We start from the raw sequence: 22,935 nt of genomic DNA on the forward strand, positions 1-22,935 counted from the left end.
GAGCAGGAAAGCTGACGTTTCGGGTCTAGACCCTTCTTCAGAAGGGTTTTCTGAAAAAGGGTCTAGAACCGAAACGTCAGCTTTCCTGCTCCTCTGATGCTGCTTGGCCTGTGTTCATCCAGCTCTACACCTTGTTATCTCAGATTCTCCAGCATCTGCAGTTGCTACTATCTCTGAACTATAACCTGGCGTTGTGTGACTTCTGACTTTGTCCATCCCAGCCCAACATCAGCAATTCCACATCTTGATTCCCTGAGACTGACCTTTACCCATTGCTTTGTTTGCCCAACTGCTGCTCTCTCTCTATGGGCTCCATTTCCACCTATTGTTTACTCCTCACCCCCCAACTCCATTCCATCCTTAGCAAATATACCAACCTTTTCCTAGCTACAATGAGTTCTGAAGAAGGGTCACTGAACCCAAAACGTAAACTCTGTTTTCTCTCCACAGATGCAGCAGACATTCTACATTTCTCCCATAATAAATGCCATCCTAACCAATGATACCCATATTCATTGAATTAATAAGTGAATGAGATGCCCCTACAGTCTGTGAAAGCACCAAGCGAAGAGATGGTCTTCACAAAGGTAGCAAGATAAAAGTAGTTTGGCCTTCTGTCTACAGTGATGAGGTTTCTTGTCCACTGACCTGCATGAAACTTTTGTGTTAACGGAGAACAGCACATCAATCAGAGAATTTTATTTTGAATTACATCTTGGTGACACATGTGCATGTCTGTCTGATGCACTGGCAATATGGAGGTAGGCCTACTGCTGAAGTGGGATAGACTCCACAGCAGTGGGATGTTTATTGGGGGGGAATACCAGATTATTTTGAGGACTTACAGTCACAATTGTAATGGAGTGCATATAGAAATGGGGCAGACTTCAATGATGGGGGGATTTAGAGAGAGGGTGAATCATGTTACTGGCAGAGTTATAGAGAGGAGATAGGCTCCACAGTAAGAGTGTGAAGGAGTTTATTGAGGAAAAAAATCTGAACTCCTATCAGGAGCAAATTTAAATTTTCACAGAAAAAGGCAGATATATCAGCTTCATTTCCAGAATGGAACATAGTTACAAAGCTTAGAGCATCTGTCTGAACTGAGTTCAACCAACTGCTAGCTCCCAAATCAGCAGAAATTTGATTTTCAATTTAATGTTCTACACACTTCAAACAATAGAAATCCATAGGGAGCAACATGTCAGGAACCTGAAGAGGGAGAGAAAGAAAATGATCCTGAGAAAGTTTATCGGAGAGAAGGCAAGAACACCAAATGATTGAGAAAGAGAAGAAAACAGACTGTGACAAAAGTGAAGGGGAAGTACCTTCCAAACTTCTAGAAGGAAAACGGTAGGAGATTGGTGAAAACACCACAAACTTCAAGTTCTCTTCCAAGTCACTCAGCATTCTGACTTGGAAACATATCACTGGGTGAAAATCCTGGAACACTCTCCATTACTTCACTGTAGGATTCCCTACTTGCCTCATTTCCCCTTCCCTTGCCAATGGACTGCAATTGTTCAAGGAGGCAAATTACCACCTTCTCAAAAGGCAATAAATGCTGGCCTAGCTAGTGATGCTGAGATCCCATGAATGAATTTAAAAAAGGAGCCTGAGAAAGGGTAGCAGCAGGGCACTAATACAGGAGACTGATAAGTACCACAAAATATAATTTAACTAAATTGATAAACATGTCCTTAAGGTGTGTTGGTGTTTTCCATGCTTCCTCCACTATGACTTGTGTAAAAAGTTCTTCCAGTACCTGAAAAGTTTAGCTTTGAATCCTAGGAGAATTTTCTAGAAATGTAGTTGTAATTGAAATGTTATGCTGCAGCTCTGACACAATAGACAGATTTATGGGCACGGTCCTGTTGTAGGTACAGCACTTCACAAGCAGCCTGTAGAGCAAATGCCACAACAGAAAATGATTCGATTGACTTTAATTAATCAGGTGGTCCGTGCACTGGCACAAGAAAGAAAAACTAACACTAAGATCCCAAAGAAAAGAACTTACTGCTTGCTTATATTTGACTCCTAGATGCACACTGCATGGCTTACTCCTGATGATCTCTAAAGCAGCTCAGAGACTCAAAATATTCAAGGCAACCAAAACTGGGCACTAAAATGCAGTCTTTCTGGTCTTGCCATTATCCAAACCAATATGTTAAAACTACTAACTTGGTATTCCCTTCAAATCAGTGAACTCATATTACCTGGCCTACTCAGCAAAGGGTTTGACAGTAGGCACCATTAGCAAAGCACCAAGTGCTTTAACAAAGAAGAGGAGATTAAAGACTGATTTATAAAGTCAGCCTGGAGCCCTCACTAATAATGACTGCTCTGCTGTAATGTATGTCTATGTATATACTTACATATATACAGCCCAACAGGTCCTCAATAATACATATCCTAACACAGAAACAAGGAGCAGTAGTAGGCCATTCAGCCCTTTGAGCATGCTCTGTCATTAAATATGATCATGGCTGGGCATGTTGTTGGAGGGAATCCTGAGGGACAGGATTTTCGAGTATTTGGAAAGTCAAGGACTGATTAGGAATAGCCAACATAGCTTTGTGCGTGGGAAATCATGACTCACTAAATTGATTGCGTTTTTTGAAGAAGTAACAAAGAGGATTGATAAAGGCAGAATGGTGGACACGATCTATGTGGACTTCAGTAAAGCGCTTGACAAGGTTCAGCATTGGTAGACTGGTTAGCAAAGTTAGACCACATGGAATACAGGGAGAACTAGGCAGTTGGATACAGAACTGACTCAAAGGTAGAGGAGACAGAGGGTGGTAGTGGAGGGCTCCTGTCCAAACTGGAGACCTGTGACCTGCACTGCGCGACATGGATTGATACTGGGTCCACTAATTTTTGTCATTTATATAAATGACTTGGATGTGAACATAGCAGGTATGGTTAGTAAGTTTGCAGATGACACCAAAATTGGTGGTGCAATGGACAGCGAAGAAGGTTACCTCAGAGTACAATGGAATCTTGATCAGATGCGCCAATGGGCCGAGCCGTGGCAGATGGAGTTTAATTTAGATAAATGTGAGGTGATGTATTTTGGAAAAGCAAATCAGGGCAGGACCTATTCACTTAATGGTAAGCTCCTAGGGAATGTTTCTGAACAAAGTGACCTCAGAATGCAGGTTCATAGTTCCTTGAAAGTAGAATCGCAGGTAGGCAGGATAGTGAAGAAAGCATTTGGTACGCTTGCCTTCATTGGTCAATGCATGGAGTACAGGAGTTGGGAGGTCAATTTGTGGTAGCACAGGGCATTGGTTAGGCCATTTTTGGAATACTACTTTCAATTCTGGTCTCTCTGCTACAGGAAAGATGTTGTGAAACTTGAAAGGGTTCAGAAAAGATTTAAGGATGTTGCTAGGTTTGGAGGATTTGAGCTATACACAGAGGCTGAATAGGCTGGGGCGTTTTTTTCCCCGGAGCGTCAGAGGCTGACAGGTGATCTTAGAGGTTTATAAAATCATGAGGGGCATAGATAGGATGAATAGCCAAGGTCTTTTCCCCAGGGTAGGGGAATCCAAAACTAGAGGGCATAGGTTTAAGGTGAGAGGGAAAATATTTATAAGGGACTTGAGGGGCAACTTTTTCACACTGAGGGTCATGAGTGTATGGAATGAGCTGCCAGAGGAAGTGGAGGAGACACTTTTATAACATTTAACATTCTAACATTTAAAAGGCGTCAGGATGGATATATGAATAGCAAGGGTTTAGACGGATATGGGCCAAATGCTTGCAAATGGGACTAGATTAATTTAGGAAACCTCTTCGGCATGGATGAGTTGGACCGAAGGGTCTGTTTCCATGGTGTACAACTCTATGTCTCTATGATCTCCTATCTCAACACCTTAGTCCTGCTTTTTCTACACATCTCTTCATTAATTTAATATCTAAAAGTTCATTTACCTTCTTCATGAATATATTCTTGGATAGTGAATTCCATGAGTTTACCACCCCGAGTGGAGAAATGTCTCATCTTAGCTCTCAATGGCCTATCCTACGTACTGACAGTATGACCACTGGCCAAGGATTCATAATCAATGGAAACATCCTCCCTGTATTTGGCAGTCTAGCTCTGTTAGAATTTTGTAAGCTTCAATTAAATCACCTCTCATTTCTCTCAACTCTACAGGCCCAGTCAAACCAATCTCTCCTTATACAACAGTGCTGCCATCCTAAGGAACAGCCTAGTAAACCTTTGTTGGACTCCTCCTATGGCAAGTATACCCTCTCTTAGGTCGGGAGAACAAAACTGCACACAATAGTTCAACTGTAGTCTCACCAAGGCCCTCTAAGGGTCACTGGACCTGAAACGTTAACTTTAATTTTTTTCTTCACAGATGCTACAGACCTGCTGAGCTTTTCCAGCACCTTCTGTTTTTGTTCCTGATTTACAACATCCACAGTTCTTTTGGTTTATATTCTTGTTGCTGAACATGAATAAAAAAAAATTCCTTTGCAAAGCTCACACTGATGCTTTGGTCAAGATGCCCTGTAGTACTGTTTCAATTTTGAAAAAGCTTGCCTAGAATGTCACCAGTTGAAGGAACATGCCAGCAGTGGACCCTATTGTATCAATAATAGAAGACAGTCCTTGATGGTGTCTCAGTTTTTGAACAGGGATCTACCCTACACCAGGGGTGTTACTATTCAAAGATAAGATCTCAAAGAACAGTATTAAACTATTAGAATGCAAAACATATCAACATTTCACATATTTTCACAGTTATGTCTACTACACACAATGCAATTCAAACTGAGAAGATCAATTACTGTAATGAACAGATAATATGGCCAAAATTACATTCCTGCTCACTAAAGTAGAATTAAAGACTGCAGCTTCAATTCTACTAACTTAAACCTGTAAGAAGTTATGAAATAGAGTAGCAGATCTAATAAATGGAATGAAATTTTACATCTTTAGATACCTCGAAAGCTGAAAATGCAATGTGAACATTGCAGAACACATTACACGATGTCTTAACAAGATGATGCAGCTTCTGGTCCCATCACCTCTAGTAGCAGTATGTTCATACAAAGGTTTAACTAGGCACAAAGTCCTGGTGTACCGACAACACATCATACCTGAGACATTGATTGAAGTGCCTGCATCAATAACTCCACTGTTAGGCCTTACACAATACCTCCGCGGGGCTGTAGTCTTCACTTTAAAACATATGTTTTTATCTGAGGGATTACTTAGTTTCAGGTTTGTAGTGACAACATCTGTGAAAGGACCTGTAACCGAAACCAGAAAAACAGTTTAAAAGATTTATTTTTGGTAGCAGTCAATGTATTTACTTTTCCAGAAGATGACATATGGCATTGTTCAAAAGTTATCTGGGCTCCATAATGCATACCTCTGACTGTCTGTCCTTTTATAGTCTCTCTTTTAAATTGACAGATCTAGGTATAATCGGACCAAGGTTAATTAATGAATAATTGAAACATCTGATCTATAACTGGCTTTTTTATTGTTTTAAGGATTGTTTTGCGAGACTAACACCTACAAACTAAAGAAAGGGGGAGGTGGGTGACAAAGGAAACAAGGAAGGAACCGGCCAGGATGCACAGTCTACAGCCCTCCCTGCCTTTCCACTGCACTCCTAAATCCAATCTCTCATTTAAATTAGGTCAGGTAAGACAGGATACAGCGAGGACAAGCATATAATACTATAAACATCGCCTGGGTTTGACCAAGCAGCCAGTGCTTGTTCATCTGGCTTTCAGCTTCAATATCAACATCCATTTCTCACCATTGAAACTGGTCAGTTGCTATTAACAGGTTCGTCATGATGTTGTCTTTCCCTGATGAATAATTAAAAATCCTACTTTTCTGAGTGATGCATATTTTTGCCAAGTGCATACCTCACTGAAGTAAATGAAGTTTGTAATGTGAAGTGCCAGAAGGAACATTTGGTTGATAAATGCTTGGAAAAATCTCATTACGCTACACACAATACAGAGGTTTAAGGGTAAACAAAATACCCAACAACACAAGGCGGCCAAAGCTACTGGAAGAATGAGCAAAATGAACACAAGGTCAAGTCAGCAATGCACATCATGTAAGAGTAAACTCATGCTATTCCTCGCTGTGTCAATATAAGTGATGTACAAAGACATTTATTATACCCCCATGGGCTTTGAGAGGGGTCTCAGCCAAGTGACATGTGACAAAACCCCAACCGATTCCCTGGCGGGAAACCACAAATCAGAATAGCAAAGAATGAAAACCAAGCTATCTCCCATTTTAAAGGTAATTAAACAATTGGGCAGTTTGGACGGATATAAAACGTTTTAATTTTACTGTGTTGCAAATCCACTAATAGTGAGGCTGATTTGGTTTGGCTTGCTACCCTCGTGTCAAAGAGTCATATAGCATAGAAACAGACCCTTTGATCCAATTCTTTCATGCAGACCAGAGATCCCAATCTAACCTAGTCCCATTTGCCAGCATTTGGCCCATATCCTTCTAAACCCTTCCTAATCACACACCCATCCAGATGCCTTTTAAATGCTGTAATTGTATCTGCCTCCACCACTACCACTGGCAGCCCATGCCATATACATGCACCACCCTCAGCATGAAAAAGTTACCCCTCAGGTTTTAAATCTTTCCCCTCTCACCTTAAACCTATGCCCTCTATTTTAGGACTCTCCCACCCTAGGAAAAAGACCTTGGCTATTTGTGCTATCCATGCCTCTCAAGATTTTATAAACCTTGAAGGTCATCCATCAGCCTCCAACACCCCAGGGGGAGAAAAGCTCCAGCCTACTCAGCTCCCTATAGCTTTAACCTGCCAAGTCCCAGTAACTTCCTTGTTAATCTTTTCTGCACCCTCTCAGGTTTAAAAACCTCCTCCTATAGAAGGATGAACAGAATTGTATGCAGTATTCTAAGTTCTTCACCAATGTCCTGTACAGCCGCAACATGACGTCCCAACTCCTACAATCAATGTTCTGACTGATGAAGGCAAGCGTACCAAACACTTTCTGCACCAACCTGTCTACCAGCGACTCCTCCTGCTTCCCTAAGTCTCCTTGTTCAGCAACAGTCCCCAGGGCCTACCATTAAGTGTTTGAGTCCTGTCCTGGTTTGCCTTACCAAAACTCAATACCTCTCATTTATCTAACCTAAAGTCCAACTGCCACTCCTCGGCCCACTGGCCCATGTGATCAACGGCCCATTATACTCAGATAATCTAGTTCACTGTCCACTATACCATTTAGTTTGGTTTCATCTGTAACTAATCATGCCTCCTATATTCACATCCAAATCATTTATATAAATAACAGAAGGCAATGGGCCCAGCACTGATCCTTGTGGCACACCACTGGTCACAGGCGTCCAGTCCAAAAAGCAACTCTCTACCACCACCCTCTGACTCCTACCTTCTAGCCATTTTTCTATCCAATTGGCTAGCTCCTCTTGGATCACGTGATTTAACCTCGCTAACCAGTCTACCACGCAGAACGTTTTGAAGTCCATACAGACACTCTGTCCTCATCAATCCTCTTTGGCACCTCTTCAAAAAATTCAATCGAGTCAGTGAGACGTTATTTCCCACACGCAAAGCCATGTTGACTATCCCTAATCAGTCCTTGCCATTCCAAATGCATGTAAATCCTGTCCCTCAGAATCCCCTCCAACAACTTACCCATCACCGACGTCAGGCCCACTGGTCTATAGTTCCTTGGCTTTTCCTTACAGCTTTTTAAAATAATGGCACCACATTAGCCACTCTCCAGTCTACAGCACCTCACACATGGCTGTCCATAATATAAATATCTCAGCAGACTTGCTGCTGATCATTCTCCCCCTTCAGAATATTCTGCACCCTGTCCAAGACATCCTTGACCCTGGCACCAGGGAGGCAACACACCACTGTGATGTCTTGCTGACGACCACAGAAACATCTGTCTGTGCCCCAGACTAGACAGGCCCCTATTACAATCGATCACTTGGAACCTGACATAGCCCTCATTAAGTACAGCCAGTCACGGAACCAGAAACTGTCAGTGATATACCGCACCCTCCGAGAGGCCATCACCCCCAACAGTATCCAAAATGGTATACCTGTTTGAGATGGGGATAGCCACGGGCTACCTCTTTTACCATTCCTAGCAGTCAACCATCTAACTCAATTCTCCTTGCAATAGAGCACAACATTCTATTAGCTTTTCTGTTTACTTGCTGTATCTCCAACTTAGGTAGGGAAAAGGATGAGGTTCTGCAGACAGAATATTGGAAGGTAGGCAGGAGGTCAAAAAGTAGGCCATTGAGGGTAGTAATATCTGGATTACTCCTGGTGCCAATTGCTATTGAGTAGCAATAGGAGGATACAGTAGATGAATGCGTGGCTGAAGAGTTGGTGCAGGGGATAAGGATTCTCATTTTTGGACCACTGAGATCTCTTCAGGGGTAAAAGTGACCTGTATGAGGGGGACAAGTTCCTCCGGAATTGGAAAGGGACCAATATCCTTGTGGAGAGATTTTCTAGTGCTGCTTTGGTGGCTTTAAAGTAGTAAGGGGGGGATGGTAGGAACCGAAGTGATAGTGAGAAAAGAGAAAAGGCTGAAGCTAGTACAGTAGATAAGGGAAGCAAATTAAACATTCAAGGGACACAAGGGCATGGCAGAGTACGAGATAAGATTGATAAATTAAACTGTATTTACTTCAATGCAAAAGGCCTGACAAGTAAGAAGTTTATAGAATCCTTACAGTGTGCAAACAGCCCCTTCGGCTCAACGAGTCCACACTGACCCTCAGAAAATCCCACCCTGACCTATCCCTCTATAACCCACCTAGCCACACATCCCTGAATACTATGGGCAATCCAGCATGGCCAATCAACCTAACCTGCACATCTTTGTGGGAGGAAATCGGAGCACCTGGAGGAAACTCATGTGGACACAGGGAGAACATGCAAACTCCACACAGACAGTTGCCCGAAGGTGGAATCGTACCTGGGTCACTGGTGCTGTGAGGCAGCAGTGCCAACCACTGAGCCACCGTGCTGCCCCCAGGCAGATGAACTCAGGGCATGGCCAGAAACATGGGACTGGGATTTCATAGCTATTACAGAAATGTGGCTCAGGGACGAACAGGACTGACAGCTTAATGTTCCGGGTATAAATGCTCTCTGAAAGATAGAAAGAGAGGCAAGAGAGGCGGGGGAGTGGCATTTTTGATTCGGGTGACATTACAGCTGTACTTAGAGAGAATACTCCGGGGAGTACATACAGTTGTTATTTGGGTGGAACTGTGTAATAATAAAAGGAATAATTACCTTGTTGGGATTGTATTATAAGCCCCCCCACCCCCCAGCCCCCCAATTGTCAGCAGGAAATTGAGATGCAAAAATGTAAGGAGATCTCAGATATCTGTAAGAAAACAGGATTGCAACATGTTGGGGATTTTTAACTTTCCAAACACAGACTGGGACCATCCTAGTGTTAAGGACTTGGAGGAGGAGGAATTTGTTAAACATGCACAAGAAAACTTTTTTATTCAATATGTGGATGTTACCTACTAGAGAAGGAGCAATACTTGACCTTCTCTTGGGAAATAAGGCAGGGCAAGTGACTGAGGAATCAGTGGTGGAGCACTCTGGGGACTGAGATCATAATTCTATTAATTTTTAAAATGGTTATGAAAAAAGATAGAACCGGCAAGAAAATTATCCAATGCCAAACTTGCACAAGTGCACACAGAGGCAAGAAAGTATGCCAAAAAATTGCCCTCCCACACGGAGGTGCATCCACATCCATCCCCAGAGGGAGACAAGTCCACATACACCCACACCCCCTACACACACATCCCATAAATGCACCCACAAACACACATATCCCTGCAGGGAGGCACGCCCACACACACAAACAAGCAAGCTCACAATGCAGAGGGAAAGGAAAGGCAGGCAGGCAGACACAACTTTGAGAAACAGCTCTGGACTGCTGTTGAAATGGCCAAACCTTTTCAAACATTAGCACTGAAAGTGGTCAGAGCCGTAGACCTAAGGCTTACAGTGCACCAGCTGCACAATCAACATCTTCACAGAACTGTTGTTTCTAAGTCCTGCCTACCAACCCCACAATACCACAATGACTACCTTGAATTGCAGCAGTTTTCTGAATCTGTCATAGACAGAAGTCTACGGACTCTTGCCACATTCAGAGTGAAAATCTTTATCACCAATCCATAAGTCTCTCCTGCTGAAGATTCTAGGCAGTGATTAATGATATACGGAAATACCAATACACTGCATCTTTGTTGGTATGCATGTTGAACAAGACCTTGAGAAGTACAGAAGAGGACATAAACTGGCTGCACTCGTTATTTGAGCATAGATTCTGAACTAGATAAACGTGCATACTGAACAAGGCACCATGTATACATGCTAGTGTTGTTACTTTAGAAACTGGATTACTGGGTACAATCCATGAAAACAACTGGGCAATTTGCCATAGTTGCTGAGATTCAGTAGCCCATTAAACTGCACAAATGCAACTCAACACCAACTACAGTGGCTAGCAAAACCCTATACACTTCTGGCAGCAGCTTAAAGGCCTGCAATATCCCCTTGGAAGCTCTGTACATTGATCAGGACATGTTAGTATGTCAGCCTCATGCTCGTCTCCTTCATCTCCTGGTTCATTTTGAACCCATTCAAAATGAAGACGACTTTAGGCATATTGGAGCACTGAAAGCAGAACTGCAGCCACCTAGGCATTATCCTGTGGTATTAATGGACACAGCCATTGTCCTGTGAGAAATTAATTATACAAAAGGGCTTCGATTTCTTTAAAACTGCGGAGGTATTTTAAAAAAAATTGTGAGTGCTAACACATTATACCAAGTGAGCAAACAGACATGTGAACTCCAAAAAATGCCAACAGCAATACAAATGGAGATTCTGCTCAAATGTATACTTCAGAGAATAATTTGGTGATGGCTGTAAATAATTTTACACAAAGACAGCCTTTAAAATAAATACTGAGAAGCAGTAATGCTTCTCATGACATTTACGTTATAATTATTTTAATCAAATATAGCTCAGCAGAAATATTTTGTTAATGCAAAAAAAAAAATGACGAGATTTGACTACTATAAGCAATTCTGCCACTGGACTGATGGAACGTGCTAGCACTATTAATTCAGCTTCTAAATGGCACCAATCCCTGTGGCAGGCTATTCTCAACTGTTCGTCACTTCACTTCTGATGAAAGATCATTAGCCTGAAAAGTTCTCTCTTTTTCTCTCAATGGATTCTGCCTAACCATCTTACAGCACTTCTGTTGATTTTTCAGGACCTTGTCATCTTAGTGCTGTTCAGCTCAACTTGCTTTTTCCAGACACAACCCAGCTTTGGAAGGTCAGAAAATAACGGAGCTGCTGGCTGTTTTTGTACCATTAATTGGATACAATAACAATTCCCCCACACCAATAGAAATCCTAGCAGTCACACAGTTATCTTGTATGTGATACTGAGTTACACATATTTGCATCAACGGAGGAAGCATTTCACATTGATCTCCAATGGTGATGCTGTCCAGTTCATTAACTACATTTTTTTTATTCATTCACAGGTTGAGGGTGTTGCTGGCTAGGCCAGCATTTATTGCCCATCCCTAATTGTCCAGAGGGGAGTTAACAGTCAGCAACACTGTTGTGGGTCTGGGGTCGCAAATAGGCCAGACCCACTAAGGTTGGCAGTTTCCTTCCCTAAAGGACATTAGTGAACAGATGGGTTTTTCCAACAATCAACAATGGATTCATTACCATCCTTAGACTCTTTAATTCCAGATATTTATTGAATTCAAATCCCACCATCTGCAGTGGCAGGATTCAAACTACGGTGCCCGGAACTTTACCCAGGTCTCTGGATTAACAGTCCAGCGATAATACCAAGAGGCTTTTGCCTCCCCAAAGCATACAGCATATTGGAAATCCACTTGTGGCTAACTGCATTGTTGATCAGTAAATAAAAAGACACATTGGCCATCTCAATCTGGACTTCAACCTCTATTTGTTGGCAAAGTAAGCGAAGGAAAAGCAGAAAAGGCAAGTGAGATTTGATTCTTGGTTCTTCCTTGATTACTGAATGGTGGTAAATATTTATTACTTAAAGATATATGAAGTGCATTTATTTGCATTGTATATGGTGATTTGTACCAGGCAGAGCTCCTCTGGTGCAGTAGTAGGGTCCCTAGCTCTGGACCAAGATGCCTGCGTTCAAATTCCACTTTGAGGTGTGAGATAACATCTCTTGAGCAGGTGCATTAGAAAAATATAAAGTAATATGGCAATTTATACTTAACGCATTGGGCTAACTTTTACTGTAGTGTCGGCCAAAGGGTAGGGCAGATTCAATGCCTTGTGTTGGGTCACTTTCAGGCATGTCGAGCTCATGGTATTCCATATAGAACCATGTTTCTTTGCAGAATGAAGCAAGAAAGCATTTCCCTCCTGGTTGTTCATTTTGCTTTCATTACGCTCCTTCACAGTTTCACTCTTTGCCAATGCTTGCTTTTCTCATTTTTATTCGTGTCCTCCATATTTATCGAACCATAAGCATGAGTCCACATGATGTCAAAAGACCAAGTCACAGAAGAAACGTCACAAGCAGCACTGCTTCTGGATGTGGCTCAGAAGAAGTGTGCCCAATCACTTCATTACAATGACTGCAAGTATCTGGTTCAATTACAGGATATTATTTCCAAATTCTTTTGCTTTGAAAATTGCTTTAGAGAGAATATTCAAAACAAATAATAGTTATTTTCAATCAATCAATCTGTTCTGACGTGTTATGACACACCTACAAAGCATGAGGGACTTGAACCTGGACCTCCTGGCCCAGAAGAAATATTATACACTTAAATCAGGCAGGAAGCAGTGCCACTGTCTCCCATTGCACTGAGACTAAACTTATGAAGAGTACAGTATATTGATGATGCGCAAAGGAGAACAATGAGATACAGTTTATATCTTTGATGAAGATGGTCACTTAACAGATTTGCACTTTCCTGTCCCCATGTGTTATATATCCTATTCCGAGAACGATCCCAGCCACCCTGCGCAGAACTAAAGAACACTGGAAATCAAGTACAGGGAAGCTAGGTGTCACAGTGGTTTGAATGCAGGTATTGCATAGTGACCTTGATTGCTATCCAACCTAGAGTGAAGAGATGGTGTCCTCCTCTTAGCCACAGGACCTACAGAAAATGGGTTGGGCATTCACAAGTCTCAAAATATTGATGGTCCTACAACTCCCGTTAGCACTGCGTTCTCAGCAGCTATCAGGTTTCAGATTTTCTGATGCATTAAAAAGAAATGTGATAAGGTGTAATTATCCCTCAAACATGAATGAATGAATGATTTTATTGTCACCTGTATTTTACAGTGAGAAAAACAGTAAAATACAGTGAAAAGCTTTTTTACTGCCCTTTTGAACAGTTTAAGGAAAGAACAGGTGTAGCTTAAAATATTAACATATATGCCAACACAAAAATTACTGGAAATCTAAAAACAACAGTTGAAGATTCTGGAAACAGTCAGTATCTGTTGAAAGAAACAAAAGATAAACACTAATGGTCTTATACTTCATCATAACTGAAAACAGTAGGGTTTGTAAACCCTTTCATCAAAGTGAAATATGGTTGCACGGGAAGGGGGAAAAAACTTCAACAAATGAACATTAATAGATACAATCTTTTATTATCACCTCTCAGCTTCCTGATTTTCTACTAAGATCCCACACAAATCATTCATTCCCATTTGCTCCACTACTAGCATCCTCTCACTTTCTTCATTTTAAACATACGGTGGAGTTGGCTTATTCTTGACATTTGAGCTCTGATGAGAGGTTATATTTGAAACAGAAACCCATCATTTCTCTTCATATACGTGAACAAGCTGTTGTGCTCTTCTAACATTTTTGGTTTGCAGTCTCAATAGGAATTAATCCATGCAAGAGTTCACTTTGACAGCATTGTGATTGCCAGAAAAATACATTATATAAGCATAGCCTTTCTTATTTTTGTAAATTTATATGAACATTTATAAACATCTATAAATCAAAGAATCTCAGAATTTTTACAACGTACGAGGCAGCCATTCTGCCCATCTTGCGCTGATCTTGCGCATTTTCTCCATATCCCCACATACCATTACGATCCAAAACAAAAATGAATGCTCTCTTGATTGGCTCAATTGAACCTGCTTCCACCAGATCTCCAGGCACTACATTCCATAACCTAACTATTTGCTGCATGAAAAAGTTCGCTCACATTGCCCTTGCTTCATTTGCACATCACTTTAAATCTATGCCCTCTTGTTCGTCAATGTTTTACAAACAGAACCAGCTTCACTCTGTCTACTCTGTCCAGTCTGCTCATGATTTTGAAAACTTCAATCAGATCTCTTCCTAACCTTCCAAGGTGAACACTCCCAACTTCTTCAATCTATCCTCATAGCTGAGTTCTCTCATTCCTGGAACAATTCTTGTGAATCACTTCTACACTTTCTCCAATGTCCATGTCGACCAGATATCCTAAATTCATCTCGTCACCAGTCAAGGTCTACCAAGTGGCTTGTACAAGTTCAACATCATTTCCTTGCATCATTTTCCATTTTTTTGCAGCAGCAGCGGGGGAGAGGACCGGGGCTGCCGGGAAGGTAAGTTTCCCAGTTAAAAACTTACCTCATGCAATCAGTGGCCTCCATTTTTTGCAGCAGCAGCAGTGGGAGCAGTGACAGCGAGGACCAGGGGGCTGCCAGGAGGTAAGTTCTTCATTTCTGCAGCGGAGCTGAGTGGGAGTGGTCGAATTGCGCTCTTGGAAGGGAGTGAACTGATATATTTGGGCAGTGGCTAAACTCGAGACACTACACGTGTAGTGTCTCCCACCCACCCTCCTCCTCTGACCAAAAACAAGGACTCTGCTGTGTTGATAAGGTAAGTGTTTTTCTTTTTCTTTTTTTTATCGTGTGCTGGTAAGTAGAGTGATTTGGTACAAATTTTTTTCATTTCATTTATCTCGTATTTGATATTATAGTAGGACTAAGTTAAGCTTAAAAGTAAAAATGGCAGGAGATCCCGGACCCGTGTTATGCTCCTCTTGCTCAACGTGGGAGCTCAGGGACGCAGCTGATGTCCTTGACTCCTACACGTGCAGGAAGTGTGTCCAGCTGCAGCTCTTGTCAGACCGCACGATGGCTCTGGAGCTGCGGATGGACTCACTTTGGAGCATCCGCGATGTTGAGGAAGTCGTGGATAGCACATTCAGCAAATGGGTCACACCACAGATTAGGATCGCTGAGGGAGAAAGGGAATGGGTGACCAAAAGGCAGAAAAAAAGCAGGGAGACAGTGCAGGCGTCCCCTGCAGTCATCTCCCTCCAAAACAGGGGGAGATGGCTCACCAGGGGAAGGCAGCAGTAGCCAGGTTCATGGCACCGTGGCTGGCTCTGTTGTACAGAAGGGTGGGAAAAAGAGTGGAAGGGCTATAGTCATAAGGGATTCGATTGTAAGGGGAGTAGACAGGTGGTTCTGTGGTCGAAAACGAGACTCCTGAATGGTATGTTGCCTCCCAGGTGCACAGGTCAGGGGTGTCTCTGATCGACTGCAGGACATTCTGAAGGGGGAGGGTGAACAGCCAGCTGTCGTGATGCATATAAGCACCAATGATATAAGTAAAAAACGGGATGAGGTCCTACAAGCAGAATTTAGGGAGTTAGGAGCCAAGTTAAAAAGTAGGACCTCAGAGGTAGTAATCTCAGGATTGCTACCAATGCCACATGCTAGTCAGAGTAGAAATGAAAGAATAGGCAGGATAAATGAGTGGCTTGAGATATGGTGCAGGAGGGAGGGGTTCAGATTTTTGGGACACTGGGACTGGTTCTGGGGGAGGTGGGACTATTACAAATTGGACGGTCTACACCTGGGCAGGACTGGAACCAATGTCCTCGGGGCTGCTTTTGCTAACGCTGTTAGGGAGGGTTTAAACTAATGTGGCAGGGGGATGGTAACCAAATGAGGAAGTTAGTGGACAGTAAGGAGGTAGTAACTAAAGCCTGTAAGGAACTAGATAATGAAGTCAGTGTGACTAAGGGGAAGAGTAGGCAGACAGCCGATGAACGCAAAGGGACAGATGGTCTGAGGTGCATTTGTTTTAATGCGAGAAGTGTAGTAGGTAAGGCAGATGAACTTAGGGCTTGGATTAGTACCTGGGAGTATGATGTTATTGCTATTACTGAGACTTAGTTGAGGGAAGGGCAAGATTGGCAACTAAATATCCCAGGACATAGATGCTTCAGGCGGGATAGAGAGGGAGGTAAAAGGTCCCGTGGGGGAGTTGCATTACTGGTCAAAGAGGATATCACAGCTGTGCTGAAGGAGGGCACTATGGAGAACTTGAGCAGTGAGGCGATATGGGCAGAGCTCGGAAATAGGAAGGGTGCGGTAACAATGTTGGGGCTGTACTACAGGCCTCCCAACAGCGAACGTGAGATAGAGGCACAAATATGTAGACAGATTATGGAAAGATGTAGGAGCAACAGGGTGGTGGTGATGGGAGATTTTAATTTTCCCAACATTGACTGGGATTCACTTAGTGTTAGGGTTTAGATGGAGCAGAATTTGCAAGGAGCATCCAGGAGGGTTTTCTAGAACAGTATGTAAATAGTCCAACTCGGGAAGGGGCCATACTGGACCTGGTGTTGGGGAACGAGCCCAGCCAGGTGGTTGAAGTTTCAGTAGAGGATTACTTTGGGAATAGTGACCACAATTCTGTAAGTTTTAGAATACTGGTGGACAAAGACGAGAGTGGTCCTAAAGGAAGAGTGCTGAATTGGGGGAAGGCAAACTATAGCAAAATTTGACAGGAGCTGGGGAATGTGGATTGGGAGCAGCTGTTTGAGGGTAAATCCACATTTGATATGTCAGAGGCTTTTAAAGAGAGGTTGATTAGAGTGCAGGACAGACATGTCCCTGTGAAAATGAGGGATAGAAAGGGCAAGATTAGGGAATCATGGATGACAGGTGAAATTGTGAGACTAGCAAAGAGGAAAAAGGAAGCATACATAAGGTCTAGGCGACTGAAAACAGACGAAGCTTTGGAAGAATATCAGGAAAGTAGGACCAATCTGAAACGAGGAATTAAGTGGGCTAAAAGGGGTCATGAAATATCTTTAGCAAACAGGGTTAAGGAAAATCCCAAAGCCTTTTATTCATACATAAGGAGCAAGAGGGTAACTAGAAAAAGGTTGGCCCACTCAAGGACAAAGGAGGGAAGTTATGCGGGAGTCAGAGAAAATGAGTGAGATTCTTAATGAGTACTTTGCGTCAGTATTCACTGAGGAGAGGGACATGACAGATGTTGAGGTTAGGGATAGATGTTTGATTACTCTAGGTCAAGTCAGCATAAGGAGAGGGCAGGTGTTGGGTATTCTAAAAGGCATTAGGGTGGACAAGTCCCCAGGTCCGGATGGGATCTATCCCAGGTTACTGAGGGAAGCGAGAGACGAAATAGCTGGGGCCTTAACAGATATCTTTGCAGCATCCTTGAGCACGGGTGAGTTCCCGGAGGACTGGAGAATTGCTAATGTTATCCCCTTGTTTAAGAAGGGTAGCAAGGATAATCCAGGAAATTATAGACCAGTGAGCCTGACGTCAGTGGTGGGGAAGCTGCTGGAGAAGATACTGAGGGATACGATCTATTTACATTTGGAAGAAAATGGGCTTATTAGCGATAGGCAGCATGGTTTTGTGTCTTATAAACTTGATAGAATTCTTTGACGAAGTGACAAAGTTGATAGATGAGGGAAGGGCTGTAGATGTCATATACATGGACTTCAGTAAGGCGTTTGATAAGGTTCCCCATGGTAGGCTAATGGAGAAAGTGAAGTCGCATGGGATCCAGGGTGTACTAGCTCGATGGATAGAGAACTGGCTGGGCAACAGGAGACAGAGAGTTGTAATGGAAGGGAGTTTCTCAAAATGGAGAACTGTGACCAGTGTTGGGACCACTATTGTTTGTGATATACATAAATGATCTGGAGGAAGGTATAGATGGTCTGATTAGCAAGTTTGCAGATGACACTAAGATTGGAGGAGTAGCAGATAGTGAAGGGGACTGTCAGAGAATGCAGCAGAATATCGATAGATTGGAGAGTTGGGCGGAGAGATGGCAGATGGAGTTCAATCCAGGCAAATGCGAGGTGATGCATTTTGGAAGATCCAATTCAAGAGCGAAATATATGGAAAATGGAAAAGCCCTGGGGAAAACTGATGCACAGAGAGATCTGGGTGTTCAGGTCCATTGTACCGAAGGTAACGCAGGTCAATAGAGTGGTCAAGAAAGCATATGGCATGCTTTCATTCATTGGACGGGGTATTGAGTACAAGAGTTGGCAGGTCATGTTACAGTTGTATAGGACTTTGGTTCGACCACATTTGGAATACTGCATACAGTTCTGGTCGCCACATTACCAAAAGAATGTGGATGCTTTGGAGAGGGTGCAGAGGAGGCTCACCAGGATGTTGCCTGGTATGGAGGGCGGTAGCTATGAAGAGAGGTTGAGTAGAGTAGGATTATTTACATAGAAAGACGGAGGTTGAGGGGGGACCTGATTGAGGTCTACAAAATCATGAGAGGTATAGACAGGGTGGATAGCAAGAAGCTTTTTCCCCCCAGAGTGGGGGACTCAATTACTAGGGGTCACGATTTCAAGGTGAGAGGGGAAAAGTTTAAGGGAGATATGCATGGAAAATCCTTTACGCAGAGGGTGGTGGGTGCCTGGAACGTATTGCCAGCGGAGGTGGTAGAGGCGGGCACGATAGCGTCATTTAAGATGTATCTAGACAGATACATGAATGGGCAGGGAGCAGAGGAATACAGATCCTTGGAAAATAGGCGACAGGCTTAGATAGAGGATCTGGATCGGCGCAGGCTTGGAGGGCCAAAGGGCCTGTTCCTGTGCTGTAATTTTCTTGGTTCTTTGCTCTTGTACTTTGTGCTCCTGTTAATCAAGCTGAGACCATTAAGCTCTATTTACTGCTTTCTCCACCTGTCCTGCATATTGAATGATCGGTGCACAGATACACCTAGGTTCCTTTGCTCCAGCACTGCCTTTAGAATTGTATCCCCTATTTTATATTGGTCAGAAGGACACAGAAAGGCAAAGTGCATAATCTTACCCTTCAGTGCACTGAACCTCATCTGCTAATTCTACCAACTTGTCAATGTCCTTTTGAAGTTCCACACTGTCCACCTCGCAGTTTACAATTCTTCCAAGTTTAGTAACATGTGTCAACTTGGAACTGTCCTTTGCACAGCAAGATCCAGATCATTTATAGTAATCAGGAAAAGCAAGGTCCCATTATCAACCCTGGGGAACTCCACTTCAATCCTTCCTCTCGCTCAAAAAATTTCCATTGATCCCTACTCTGTCATCTATCACTCAGCCAATTGGGATCCACACTGGCACTCTTCGTTTTATACCATGACCTACAACTTTCCTCACAAGGCTATTGTGAGGTACTGTATCAAATGACTTCCAGAAATCCATTTATACCACATCAAAAGTAGTATCCTCATCAACCTTTCCCAATACCTCTTCAAAAATTCCAATAACTTAGTTAAATGTGATTTCCCCTTCAGAAATCCACGTCAGGACTTTCTAATCATTTTACCTTTCTTCAGGTGACTACCGAACCTGTCCCAAGTAATTGTTTCCAAAAGTGTGCCCACACTGGGAAGGATATTTACATTTTGAACTCTGTTTGTCCTGCACTGCTATCATCAGATAGTTCAGTAAACAGGACTTGAAGCTGAAGGAAACCTTCCACATTCTCAAAAACAGTCTGTTTGCTGCTAGAAAAATAACCCAAAATACATGTTGTAGAGTGCACTGCCCAAATTATTTTCTTTCTTAGAATGGCATCATTGATTGCTCATTGCTTTTAACTGCCCTGAGGTCATGATGGACCTCCTGTTTGTATGACTTGGTACAACTGAGTGGTCATTTCAAAGGATTATTAACCGTCAACAACATTTGTATAGTACTGTCACCATACTTAGACTAGACTGGCAAAGTTCTCCGTAAGAACATTAGTGATCAAGTTGAGTTTTTATAACAATCAGCTGCATGATCATTTTTAATGATATTAAATGACTTCTGGGCATTAGACAGCGGTGGTGGTGTCATGGTATTGTCATTAGGCTAGAACCCCAAAACACCAGGTGAATGTTCTGGGGACATTGGTTCGAATCCCACCACTGCAGATGGTGAAATGTGGAATTGATAATAGAACCCCTTCACTGCAGATAAAGGCAATTTGGCCCATGTGGTCTACAGCAAGTCTTTGAAGAGGATTCCACCCAAACACAACCCCTCACACCCTATATTCATAACCCCACATTGCCCATGGCCAATGCACCTAACCAGCACATCTCTGGACTGTGGAAGGAATCCAGAGCACAAGGTGAAAACCCATGCAGACACAGGGAGAACTGGCAACATCCACACAGACAGGCTAAAACTGGACTCGGGTTCGAATTCAGTTATTATCCTATATTTGCTTCATGCCCTGTTCGCATATTTTGACCTCAAGATCTCAATTTGTGGAATCTTGCAAATGAAATGGATTCCAAACCAGTTGCTAAACTTCACTTTATACAGTTTGGTACAAGAAACACGGAGAGACAATACAGGCTCAATGATACAACTTTGAGGTGAGTACAGGTGCAGAGGGACCTTGGAGTTCATATGCATGATTCTCTGAAGGTGGCCAGGCAAATTGAAACAATTGTTGAGGCCTTTAAGATCCTTGGGTTTATAAATACAGCATAGAGTATAAAAGCAAGAAAATGATGCTACACCCCTACATATCATTGGTCAGATTACATTTAGAGTCCTGTGTTCAGTTCTGGGAACCTTATTTAAAGAAAGATGTTAAAACCCTGGAGAATTCAAAGGAGATTTACTACAATGACAGAAGTAATGAGAGATTTTAGATTCAAGCCAAGATTACTGAATTGCGCTTATTCTCCTTGGAGCAGGAAAGATTAAGAGGTGACCTTATATTGGTGTTCAAAATTATGAACAATTTTGACAGGATAGAGAAGGATATTCTGTTTCAACTCGTTGGCATGTCAGTAAATAGGGGTCATAATTTCAAGACTGTCAGCAACAGATCCATGAGGGAGATGAGGAAAAACTTCTTTACTTAGAGAGTTGTTAGGATTTGGAATGCACTGCCTGGGAGAGTGGTCAAGGCAGAGTCCACAGGAGGTTTCAAAAGAGTACTGGATATATATTTGAAAATGATGAATTGAGGGAGCTATTGAGAGAGGGCCGAAGAATGGGATGAGCTGGCTAGCTCTTTTGGGTGCCAGTACACATGATGGGTTGAATAGCCTCCTTCTATACTATAAAATTTTATTATTATATCTTCTTGTTATGCCGACTAATGGTCATGTCTTTCACTGACAACACAGCACTGAAGTCAACACTAGCCATTTCAATTGCAAAAGAAAATACCAGAAAAGCAACAATACATCTTGTCCTTCCAAATAAACCTTGATCAGACAGCATAGAGAGTTAAACAAGTTTAAGATGAAGTATCATCTGCAATTGTTCTCTGGAACAGAGACTAATCTGAGTTCAAAAGTGAGGACTTAGACATACTGCTGGGAATAAAAATATTGATGTGGGTTATTACATTACTTTTAATTGGCAAGAGACTGGCAATGTTGGAGGGAGAGATATTGAAGTCCTGTGTACAAGCATAGGAATGCAGGACTGCAGGTGCAGCAAGCAATTAGAAAATCAAATAGGAATAGGAGTAGACCATTCAGTCCATTGAGCCTACCTTGCCATTCAATATGATCATGGCTGATTGAACCCTTCAATATCTTTTACCCACCCCAACCCAAGAATCTTGCACGCCAATGTTTAACCAGAAATCTATCGATTTCTACCGTAAATAAACTCAAAGACTGAGCTTCCACAGCCCTCTGAGGTAGAGAGATCAAAAAGCTCAGAATCCTCTGTGGATAAGTATATGAATAGGAAAAGCTTGGAGGGATATGGGCCAGGAGCAGGCAGGTGTCTAGTTTAGCTTGGGATTATGTTCGGCATGGACTGATTGGACCGAAGGTTCTGTTTCCGTGCTGTATGATGGAGTAAAAAAAAAGTTTTCCTCATCTCATTATTTTTAAATTGCGCTCCTAGTTCTAGAGTCCCCCACCAGAGAAACAACAGGGAGACAAAGGCCTTGTGGTATTATTGCTGGATGAGCAATCCAGACATCCAGGTAATATTCTGGGTACCCAGGCTTGAATCCCACCACAGATGGTGGAATTTAAATTCAATAAAAAAGTCTGTAATTACGAGTCTGATGACGACCACGAATCCACTGTTGATTGTCAGAAAAATCTAACTGGTTCAGTAACATTCTTTAGGGAAGGAAACTGCCATCCTTACTTGGTCTGACCTATATGTGACTCCATAACCACAGCAATGGCAGTCGACTCTGAACTGCCCTCTGGGATGAGCAATAAGTGCTGGCCTAACTAGCGATGCCCTCATCCTGTGAATGAATAAAAAAGGGGAAATCAACCCTGGATCAAGCCTGCCTACCTTCAAGTATTTTATAAGTTTTAATCATCCCCCATTCCTCAGAACTCTAGAGAATACAGGAACTCTTTGCCTCTCCATAAGACAGTCCTGTCATTCCAGGAAGAAATCTGGTGAACCTTCAATGCACTTCTCAATGGCCTTTATTACCGAGGGGACTTAAGTACAAGAGCAAAGATTTATTGAAATTGTTGAGTGTCTTGTTGAGACCACATCTGGAGCAATGTGTACAGTTTTGGTCTCTTCCCCCTTGAAACATAGATATTT

At 42.5% G+C, this 22,935-nt stretch overlaps 1 protein-coding gene across 1 annotated transcript in view; it reads right to left on the reverse strand.

Moving 5' to 3' along the window:
* Positions 1 to 22,935, reverse strand: part of vapb (VAMP (vesicle-associated membrane protein)-associated protein B and C) — a 124,632-nt gene that overhangs the window by 62,970 nt on the left and 38,727 nt on the right. Inside the window, exon 2 of the mRNA XM_048608216.1 lies at positions 5,119 to 5,271. Coding sequence (XP_048464173.1) covers positions 5,119 to 5,271 — 153 coding nt within the window. The remainder of the gene's footprint in view (positions 1 to 5,118; positions 5,272 to 22,935) is intronic.

Source organism: Rhincodon typus, chromosome 19, assembly GCF_021869965.1.
Source record: "Rhincodon typus isolate 14 chromosome 19, sRhiTyp1.1, whole genome shotgun sequence".
Lineage (NCBI taxonomy): Eukaryota > Metazoa > Chordata > Chondrichthyes > Orectolobiformes > Rhincodontidae > Rhincodon > Rhincodon typus.